At 37.0% G+C, this 11795-nt stretch overlaps 1 protein-coding gene across 1 annotated transcript; it reads left to right on the top strand.

The window, feature by feature from the left end:
* Window positions 1-5145: 5145 nt before the first annotated feature.
* On the top strand, window positions 5146-6426 carry LOC110875255 (glycine-rich cell wall structural protein). Its single transcript, XM_022123452.1, has one exon. The coding sequence runs from the start codon at window positions 5146-5148 to the stop codon at window positions 6424-6426; it is 1281 nt and encodes a 426-aa protein (XP_021979144.1).
* Window positions 6427-11795: the final 5369 nt, after the last annotated feature.

Here is an 11795-nt window from a genome sequence, read left to right as displayed (position 1 = left end):
TTGGCTATTAATAATCCCACCTTAGAATATTCCCCCCATCAGTCCCACCTTTCACCTATTTTTTCTACAATGGTCCCCCGTTAAAAAAAACTTAACGGAATTAAGTTTTTTTCCAAATTACAAACAGATTTTTAGGGCTTTTGATTAGAACGACGATACGAGTCCATTGATGTAAACGTTACCTCGAAACGGTGCTCCAAACGATGAAAACGACGCTTCAATTCGGGTGTTAAATTTTCAATTAACCAAAATCAAGTCACTTAGAGCACCATTTTGAAGTAAATTTTATATCAATGGACTTGTATCATCGTTCTGATCAAAGCCCTAAAAATGTGTTTGTAATTTGGAAAAAAAGCTTAACTCCATTAAGTTTTTTTAACGGGGGACTATTGTAGGAAAAAAATAGGTGAAAGGTGGGACTGGTGGGGGGAATATTCTGAGGTGTGATTATTAATGGCTAATAAAGTCTAGGTAGGATTGTTACAGGTCAATTCTCCATAAAAAAATGTACTAAGACATAAAAACCAATGATATCCAACTACTACATCATTATATATAGAAATCATATGCAACCAATGCAATATTGTTATATAAAAATAAGAAATGTAAAACTTTGATTATTACTCTTGAGTCTTGAATCATGTGATGTACCTTCTCATCCAGTCCAGACAAAAGTGAAACCATATTAAAATCACAAGTTCTTTTACTAGAACATTTTCATAGGAGTACACTTGAATCATGTGCTATATTAAATATGATTATCACTGAATTCACACGTAAGTTGTTAAGGAATTTATTTTCACATGATTAGATTCTTAAGCTATAAATAATAGTCAACGAAAAAGTACTTAAGACTTTAAGTTTTTATATGATTAAACCTTTTTTTTTTGAACGGCTAAAATCACACCAAACCTGCCTTTTACAGGATTTGAACCCACAACCACTTAGTTGAGGAACCAGTGTTTTAAAAACCGGTAAATACCGGCCGGTTATACCGGTATTACCGGTTTCGGATGCAAATCCGGTACGAAACACCCCGGTAAATAAGTGAAACGACATAAGATTCGTACCGGCGGTAAAATCCGGTATACCGGTTTGAACCGTAATACCGGTACCGACCCATGGTTATTTTGGTTTGGGTTTTTAGTATTCTAGAGTTTCATCAGATACATATACCATCGATCGACATTCAGAACCATCATCACTTACGCTTCATCACTTCATCCACAAGATTCAGCTCCATCTTCATCGGCTCATCACTCCATCTTCATCATGCTTCCAGTTCCATCTTCATCGGTAGTTTTTCTTATTTCAGTAAAATAATATGAGAGTAAATAGATCCACAAGTGGGTCAAAAAGTAAAAGACTTGAAGCAATTCGATGTATCTCTCTCTCTCCATATGTATGTATGTATGTCTATACGGGTAAAGCAATGTTATGTGAAAGATTGTATTTTAAAACTTGAAAAAGAAAGAGGACATGATAATAGTTATATTATAATTTATTATGTTCGTGAAAAAATTAAAACTGATAAGTTATGTCAATATAATTCATGTACGTATGTATCTCTATGAAATTATAGAGTTAACTAGTTCATCCGATTGAACCATCCGGTACAACCCGGTTCTACCGGTTGAACCATTTTTAAGGCCATCCCGGTATGATTTAAAAACCGGTTTTTAAAACATTGTGAGGAACACACCAATTTACCACCAATCTAGCAAAATTAAAATTAAAATCGAGAATTTTATCTGCGAGTTCAGTAAAGTTCATAAAGTTTTTTTTTTCAACACTTATAAGAACGATTGAGATATTTGGAATGTAATTTCTAAATAATTACTCTACTAGTGGAAAATCACGGTTTTTTTTTGGATTCTGTGACGAAAATACGTGCTTAATAAGATGAGAAAAAAATTCAAAATAAAATAAAATAAATAAATAAGAATTCCCTTCTTCATTTCTTACGTTAAGGATATTTTGTATGTTATATTTGTTTGATATTTACATTTACACTATAAAATATATCTTAAAAAAAAGAAAAAGAATACACAATCCTAGAGGGCATACCCTCCGCTAGTCTAAATTGTTTCTCAAAACGTTTTGTTTTTGAACGGCCAATGAATCCTTTAAAGGGACTACTGACAAAATTCACCACATTGGGATACACTCCTCCGAGCTGGGGAAAATCCTCCCCTAGGGCCGAAGCCCATGAACACTCGCCCGAAACGTGCTTACCAATAACTATACAAGAATTACGTAAACACCCTAGTCCAATAAAACTTTAAATAAATTTCCTATGTAATCTTTTTATCTTAAATTAATGACCCCCGGTGAGCAAAATCTCATCCATGGGATGTAGCCAGCCTTCATCTTTGCATTATCCTTGTATTATATTGTATGTGAAGGTTTACAAGTTTTCACTTAAGTTTACTCGTAACATGATGATATTATTATTATTATTATTATTATAAGGCTAAGGGGTATGGGGGACGTGAGTTGGGTCGTGGATTGTCACCTAAGATGGTGGGTGATGCGTTACACTGCCCCCTTAGAAACAACCATGGTTCACGTGGATTAAACTACGACAACCACGGACCTCCTCCTTTTTCCAGTATTTTAAGCATGTGCATGTTTATTAATTTAGGGTGGTGGTTTGGGCCATGACCGCAACACCATATAGGGTGGTAATTTTAGATGGTGGATGAGAGTGGGGTGATATGACGCTGACGTATAGGATCACAGTGGTCATGAGGGTCATGTCATGACCACACGTTATAGTTTAGATTAAACAAGAATTGTTAAGATTTCTCATTAGATTCATGTGTCAGTGATTAAACAAGAGTTGTCTTATTTAGATATATTATATATTTATACTGTATGGTATAGTATATATCACCTACCATGTCGTTAAACATGATATTATGATATATCTTATAATACATATGAGACAATTTAGCAACAATCAACTAAAATGAATAAAAAAAAAGAGAAATATGAGTTGGATTTTGATATATTGAATGTTGTGGCTCGTGAGGCGAATTATATACATTTTGCCACAACCGTTTTCAGTAATATCATAACTCCAATTTTCACTTTTTTGGTTGTTAGTAGTTAGAAATAATTACTATATTCTTAATAATTCAACTATTACATCCAAGTTAGTATATATTGATTACACCTACGTTAGTATATATATTGAATGAGTTCAACTTTAAGAAACAAGTTTAATGAGCCAAAGAACGCCACAAAATGCATTTAAAATGTTTACAATATTTATAATTTTTAAAATAACAATAATAACCACGTAGCTGCTAATCACTGTTCATTCACTTTGTTTACTATCATATATTAATTGATTGTTTATTATCATTAAATTAACTTTTATAATCTCATACATACACTAAATTATGCGTTTTGTGTTTTTATTGATTTGATTTTTTTTTTTTGTTATAGTGGGCTCAATTCCAGTGGCGGATCTAGGATTCACGCCAAGCCGTAACGTTTTATAAATAAGCCGTAACGAAATCGAAAAAACATCAAATTTTTCCAAAATTTACACTAAAAACGTCAAATTTTTCCGAGCCAAGCCGTAGCGGAGGTTACCCCCCGGTTAAGGCTAGGTCCGCCCCTGCTCAATTCTAAGATACTCGAGTTGATGGTTATAGATAGAGATGACAATAAGTTGGGTATGGCTAATCTCATATCTATACTCGGTTGTAAAATCTTATTCTATACCCGGCCCATTATTCGTCGGGTATTTGACGTGTATTTACCCGTCATGATTTTCATGTATATATATTTTTTTATTTTCCTTTATAATTTATTTTTTAAATCTATATATAATATATTAAATTATGATAAATAACGTACATATCATCATCACCGTAACAATATTTTATATATTTAAAATGTAAATATACTAAAATATTAATATCAAAAAATAATTTTTTATTTCATAGCATATAGATATGAATAATGCCATCAAAATATATATTTAAAATGAAAGTTTATTTTTCAAATAATAAAACTACAAGTAAAAAACATTGCTAAACTATAATTAAAGGAAAACAAAATATAAAAATTAAAAGTTTTCGGGTAAATAGATATACAAGTTCGGGTAATCGAATCGGGTATCATCTAATCCCATACCCGTTCCATACACGCAAAATATTTTTTTCCATACCTATACCCTGGCCCAATAGTACCGTCGGATATCGGGTATACATGTCCGAAATGCTTCGGGTTTCGAGTATACCCGTCGGGCTCGGGTATTTTGGCCTGATTATAGCAAAGCAAAACGTCATCGATCTTAACTCGTTAAACATTCATGTTTTGAAAATCACATTGACCAAATGAAGTTCTTAATCTTGATGTTAATTTGATAAGTCAAAATCACTGGATGGGAATTACCTTCAACGATAAATTAATTTCAAATATATAAGATCATCATGAAATATATACGAAGAGAAGATTAAAAAAATCAAACATACACAGCAGAAAAAAAAAATCGAACATATCTCGCAAATGTTGCCTATTATCCTCTTTTGCATAAAAATTACGTTTGATGTAATTTTGTTATGTAATTGAAATTTTTGTTTGATTTATCTTTTTATAATGTGACTTGACCCCAATGGCGGAGCTTAGTGTAAAGTGGGGGATGCAACCCCCTCCCGAATGTTTTGGTTAGAAATGTAAAATTTTCTATTTTTCGTCTAAAAATCTTAAAATTTTATAGGATTCTCCCCTCAATTATTTAGCCTAAATATTTATACAATATATAAATTGGGTCCCATGAGTTTCCGCCCCTTTAGAAATTTTGGTTAACCTCCGTCACTGCTTGACCCGAACGAACCGGGCTAAAAGAAATTTCTCTCTCTATATGTATATATAGAGAGAGTGTGTTTACATGGGTACGTATGGTGGCCTTGAATGCAAGCATGAAGCTCTTCACGTAAATGCATGGGTGGCATAGTTCATTTGGTTGAGAAATATAAATTAAATGTCCACAATATAAAGAAATGGAAAAGGGTCACTTTCAGTTGAGAAGTGGCAAATTAATTTTTTATTTTCAAGAAAAATGCATATATAAACCCAAGTTACCATCATTCTCGAATACAACAACTCGAATATATACATACTAATATGATGGGTACTAGTAGAGTTGTTAAGAGTGACATTTTAGTGGGATTTTTGTTTGTGTTATTTGTTGGAAGTTGCATTGAGGGGAGAAAGTTGGTGGCGGAGGAGGTAGCCGGCGGAGATGGGATTGAAGTGAAGAAACCGGAGTGGTTTTTTGATGATCAACCGGGATGGAGTTTTGGTGGCGGCGGTGGTGGTGGAGGCGGCGGTGGTAGTTCTTTTAGTTTTAGTATTGGGAATGGGGAGGGGTTTACAATTGGGAGTGATGAAAAGATAGTGGAGAAACCTGATTGTGATGGGAAAGAAAAAGGGGGTGGTGGTAAAAAGAAGCATGGTAAGAAAGAGAAAACGCACCATGGTCATTTTGGTGGTGGGATTGGTAAGGGCACTGGTGGTGGTGGAATTGGGAAAGGAAAAGGTGGAGGGATAGGGAAAGGTGGTGGGATTGGGAAAGGCGGTGGTGGAATAGGGAAAGGAGGTGGAGGCGGAATTGGCGGTGGTTCCGGTGGTGGAGGAATAGGTAAGGGAGGTGGAGGTGGAGCAGGAGGCGGAATTGGCGGTGGTTCCGGTGGTGGAGGAATAGGTAAGGGAGGTGGTGGTGGTGGAGTAGGAGGCGGAATTGGCGGTGGTTCCGGTGGTGGAGGAATAGGTAAGGGAGGTGGTGGTGGAGTAGGAGGCGGAATTGGCGGTGGTTCCGGTGGTGGAGGAATAGGTAAGGGAGGTGGTGGTGGAGTAGGAGGCGGAATTGGTGGTGGTTCTGGTGGTGGAGTAGGAGGTGGAGGAGGTGTTGGTGGAGGTTCCGGTGGAGGAATAGGAGGCGGTGGTGGAGCCGGAGGGGGTGTTGGAGGCGGTGGTGGAGCAGGCGGCGGAATTGGGGGTGGTGGTGGAGCCGGAGGGGGAGTCGGAGGCGGTGGTGGAGCTGGCGGCGGAGCTGGTGGTGGCGATGGAGCCGGAGGTGGAATGGGGGGCGGTGGCGGAGCTGGTGGAGGGCTTGGAGGCGGTGTAGGAGGTGGTGGTGGATCTGGTGGAGGAATGGGAGGAGGATTTGGAAGTGGTGGTGGGATAGGTAGTGGTGGCGGTGGAGGATTTGGTGGTGGTGGAGGCGGAGGCTTTGGCGGAGGCAATGGTGGAGGGTTTGGTGGCGGAGTTGGTGGTGGATTTGGGGGAGGAAAAGGTGGTGGTGGTGGCGGCGGCTTTGGTGGAGGTGGCGGTGGAGGTGTTGGAAAAGGAGTCGGAGGAGGGTTTGGTGGTGGTGCCGGAGGTGGTGTAGGTGGAGGAGGTGATTAAATTGGTTTCAAAATGATGGTAAATTGCTGTCCAAAAAAATTATGGTAAATTCAATCAGTTTATATTTCTTTAGAGATGTTTTTTAATAACTTTCATGTAACTCAATGTAGGATTGTTTTTTCTTCCATATGTAATTGTATTGCTATATTTCTCCCTTTGAAACAACCAATAATATGTATGAGTGACTATCCAATGTATAATTGTTTTTTTCTTATAGTTTAGAAGCCATACCTTTTGGGTTCGGACTATTATTTCGAGTATCAACACTATTTAGGATGTTGTGGTTAGACACTTCAAACCATTTATATAATAATACCAAGTATGGACCTGTAAAAACGTGTATGATGGTTCATTAGTACCAATCTGCATTTAGTAATATTATTTGTTTTGATGATGTTAAATAGGCTGTAAACGAACCGAACGTTCAGCGAACAGTTCGTGAACCGTGCGGCGGGAAGTTCGTTTATGTTTGTTCGTTTAATAAACGAACGAACATGAACAAGAAATTTCGTTCGATTAGTTAAATGAATGAACATGAACAGAAGTCTCGTTCGTTCGATTGTGTTCGTGAACGTTCGGTAAGGTGTTCGTGAACGTGTTCGTGAACATTCGTTGATTTGCAGTCGTTTATATTCGTATGTTTGTGTTTTAATTGAAGATCTTTGTACTTTCTTATATTTTATCTATACTTTTTATATTATTAATCTTTTATTTATTTTATTACCCTAACAATTAAACTAGGAAACCCACTTTCACCTTGTTTATGCATCATTTCCCTTTCATTTCTCATTATTTACATCGGTGAATACGATCGACATCCGTTCCACAATAAGGGATTCAAGTTCGAGTGCTACTCTCTGGGCCATCTATCTTTATCCTTCATCGCGCTCGCCAAATTTATCTGTGTTCGTTTGTGTTCGTGAACTGTTCGCGAACACGCTCATTTCCTTAATGAACGAACACGAACATAAAATCTCGTTCGGTAAGTGTTCATGAACCGTTCGTGAACATATTTATTTCCTTAACGAACGAACACGAACAAGGCCTTGTTTGTGTTCGTTCAGTTCGTTTACAACCCTAATGTTAAATATATATTACATGGATGCATATATAAAAATGACAAATTTAAGGTTTTCCATCAATTGTGAACATAAAAATAGATATGTCAAAACAAGTCAGTCAGTGACGGAGCCAGAAAATTTTTCTTATGGTGTCGTTTTTTATGGATACCCCGGTTTATAGTAACCCGGAGTTGAACTTTTTGGATCGGTTCGGATCTAGTCGGGTCAAATCTTATAATAACAGTAAATATCACAGTAAAAGTACAATGTCATTGAATAAAAACATATAATAAAATTACAAAGTCATTTGAAATATATAAAAAATGGAGTAAATTACAAGTTTTGTCCTTTATGTTTGTCCCAAATTTCAGGCACTGTCCTTTACCTTTAAAATTGATGAGTTTTGTCCTTAATGTTTCAGAATCATGCACGGTTTGTCTTTTAGGCCAAACACAGTTAGATTTTTTGGTTAAATCTGATCACCTAGGGGTATTTTAGTCTTTTTACCCTGTTTACTTGGTATTATTAAAAAATAAAACATTATTATTATTATTATTATTATTTTTATTATTATTATTATTATTATTATTATTATTATTATTATTATTATTATTATTATTATTATTATTATTATTATTATTATTATTATTAACAACCCACCACTGCCAAATCACCGGACGACCACTAAGAGCGCCGTCGAACTAACCCACCAACTGCCAAATCAACTGCCGACAGCGCGACATTGTTAGTAACGGAAAGAGGAGGTCTGATCGGAGATCGGAACTTGTCGATGGTGACGATGGCAGTGGAAGTGGAGGTGGAGGAGATAACGTCGTCGGATCACGACACCACCTCCACCGACGCCCCTAAAACAACCACACCACCTCCATCCGCCGGATCACCACCAACTCCGTCACGCCGGATCACCACCATCACCGTCGCCATCTTAGAAGGGAGAGAGTTTAGTTTAGAGAGATAGAGAATGTGCATGAGTTAATTTAGAGAGAGCAGATTTTTATTTCATATACTTTTAAATTTGACACAATAGTCCCTCTAATTTAAATTGTTTTACACAATAGCCCTTGGATAATGAAATGACAAAAATACCCTTGGATAATCAAATTTAACCAAAAAAATCTAACTGGGTTTGGCCTAAAGGACAAACCGTGCATGATTCTGAAACATTAAGGACAAAACTCATCAATTTTAAAGGTAAAGGACAACGTCTGAAATTTGGGAGAAACATAAAGGACAAAACTTGTAATTTACTCTAAAAAAATACATATAATAGTTGTTTTGTACGCATTTTCATGTTTTGAAAACGATTCATAATGTTTTCAGTGGCAACTTGCAAAAAAAAAAGAAAAAGAAAAAACCCTCTTTTCATTATAACAAACAAGTGCACGCGTCATTCAAATGGTTATTAAACATCCTGTTAGGTTAAACAATTGAAACAAAACCAATTAGACATGGGGCTATAATGCTTACTGGATTAGTAAAAATAAAAATTAAGCATGGACCTTTAATGATTTAAAGTATACTAATTAAATTCAAGTAACTGAGCTTAATTTTTGAAATATAAATTTGTTTATTATGTAATTCTTTTAGAAGAAAACAAAACAATGGTGTCGTTCGTAGAAAAACAATGGTGTCGCTCGAATTTTTCCTATTATACGTTATATTTGCTACACAAAATTCAATGGTGTCGGATGACACCGTTGTTCAAAGTGTAGCTCCGCCACTGAAGTCAGTTAAACATGTAATAAATAGATCGGTTCAACATGTTAGAATGGACGGGAGGTTAAACATGCAACATCAAGAATTTAGATTTATAAAGCATGAATTAAAAGGATAAAGTCACACACCCAAAGCTACAGTTACAAGGCTCGAGCAACTCGTGTGTTTATATCTTTTGAGCACAAAGTGTACGCGTTCTTTCTCATTTGTTACTCATTGATACCTGTTACATATGTACACGTATATGTTTACATAAATGCTTACATACATAGGCTCGAGTGTCTTAAAATATATATTTTTCTCTAATTAACAATTAACCTAAACTCGATATACTTGTTTAATTGTTTTGTTTAAACTATAAAAAAATTTAATAAAAACTTAATTAATACTCAATAGTCTGCAATAGCAAATAAATTAGCTACGTAGTCTCTAGCAACTAAAACCAAACAAGCCAATAGCAATTTTCAGTTATGATTCAAAGTTTGTTCAAAACTATCCAAATTGATGTGATGTGATGTATTGCAAAATACATCCCTTTTCGTTGTATAGTTTGTATAATTATAGAGTTGTTTGGTGTCGTTTCTATTAGGTCTTTGTATACTATTGAGTCATTTGTGTTTTGCAGGGTTCCGGAGGAGAAAGGAAGCTAAATTGAGAAAATATGAGGAAAACCAAGCCTTCGAACGAGTCGTACGTAAAGAGGAAATAAACGAAACAAGAAATGCAGGAAATAAGCCCTGCCACGCTACGTGACAGGGAGAGGATAACCCATCGCGTCATGCGAGGGGAGGAAAGTCAACGAAGAGGTCATACACCCTCTCGTGCGACGTGAGAGAGGAAGCAACATCCGTCGCATCGCGCGACGGGGCCTAGTTCGCAAAAAACGCATTAGGGTTTCGGGATTTTAAAGGAGAATGATATAAAAACGAATTTGAGCATAGTTATGAGAATCTAACATCCCTTGGAGAATAAACATTAAATATGTGTGTTGGTTTCATTGCGAATGAATTGAATTAAAAAAAAATTATGTTGGGTCTAAAAATGATAGTCTAATGTTATCAACAAAATTCATGGGTCGATAATGCACTGTATGTAGGATGAAGAATCAAATATATCAAGTCTTAAAGACCGATCCACAAGGCGAACCTTTACCAGATGTTCAAAGAGCTGACAAGCCTCAAGAATATAAGACCCAGGTGACTTTATGTGTAGGCCACTTTATTGATTATGTGGTTTAGCGTGTGAAGTTCAAGTGGTATGCAATGGTCTAAGGGGAGATTGTTGGAACTTTTGAGAGAATTATATACCACAACTTGAAAATGCAGGGGGCTGATAATGTCAAGATTAGAAGAATGCAGAAGACTTAGTTGAATAAGGCGACTATCACCGGCGCCAGGCTTCTAAATGATTGTATAGGTTGGTTATATATCGCCGGCACATATGTAAGCCCTATGATGCTTGTGCCGCCGGTGCACATCCTAGTGACATCTAAGTGTCCCCGGTGCACAACCCGATAATATCTCAGTGTCGCCGGTGCATCTAGGATTAAAGGTATAGAAGGATCAGATCTGTCAAATATTTGACGACTTTGTGGTGATCGGAGGCACTCAATTAAGAGAAGTGTCACCGGTGTCACTGACATAGTGTCACGTGTGTCGATGAGTGTTCAAGTCTAGCCATACATTTCACGACATTCTATAGGCCTCGAAGTCAAATTCGTACAAACTGAAGTCAACACGTAAGTCGAGACGAGGAGATCAAATGAAAGATCGGCGTGTAGATGTTCGAGATGTAGCCGTCTATAGTGTTCCAATCATATTAATATATTTTGTTTAGACAAAATATATTTATTATTTTAGACGAATAGTTTTCTTGTTTAAGTTTTAGGGTTTTTGTTAACACACATTAGGAGATTTCATGGTTTTATTGTAATCATAATTTGCAAATCAAATAGTGGGATTAAGACTATGGTGTGTGGTTTAGGTAGTCTTTTTGGGACTATCCGCCATTTAGGCGGCACGTCACATTAGGTGGAGGGCTATCTCTTTGGGGACTACCCACTTATAAATAAAAACCGAGAGAGAGAGAGAGAGAGAGAGAGAGAGAGAGAGAGAGAGAGAGAGAGAGAGAGAGAGAGAGAGAGAGAGAGAGAGAGAGAGAGAGCAAACCAATCAAATGGCTCATCTCCACCGTCTTGGTGATGCTGTTTGCCCCGCGACAAGGGAGAGGGGGGCGGTGTGGGACGAGGGCGACGAAAAGAGACGGGGTGGGGACGACCCCCACACCCCATGGTCTAAGATCTTCATTGGAAACATCACTAACATTGTTAGATCCAAGTTCTATAACTTCCAAACTAGAATTTGTAACCTTCTTACCATAAAACCACACCCTTACCATATCCACCTTTGTCATTGCCCATGAAATCACCACCCTACCACGATGGTTGTAGCCACAATCTCTACCACTCCATCGTCAATGCCACCGTCACACGCCTCTACCATTATTGTGCTACCACCACTACCAAGATTGTCAACACCACCGCATTCCAACCTTTTTTTTAACATGTTAACA

The sequence above is a fragment of the Helianthus annuus genome, chromosome 9 (genome assembly GCF_002127325.2).
Source record: "Helianthus annuus cultivar XRQ/B chromosome 9, HanXRQr2.0-SUNRISE, whole genome shotgun sequence".
Taxonomy (NCBI): domain Eukaryota; kingdom Viridiplantae; phylum Streptophyta; class Magnoliopsida; order Asterales; family Asteraceae; genus Helianthus; species Helianthus annuus.
This window is presented reverse-complemented; position numbering and strand designations above follow the sequence as displayed.

Excerpts from the sequence above, each read along its gene's own strand:
- LOC110875255 (XM_022123452.1), top strand. The coding sequence starts at position 5,146 with ATGGGTACTAGTAGAGTTGTTAAGAGTGACATTTTAGTGGGATTTTTG.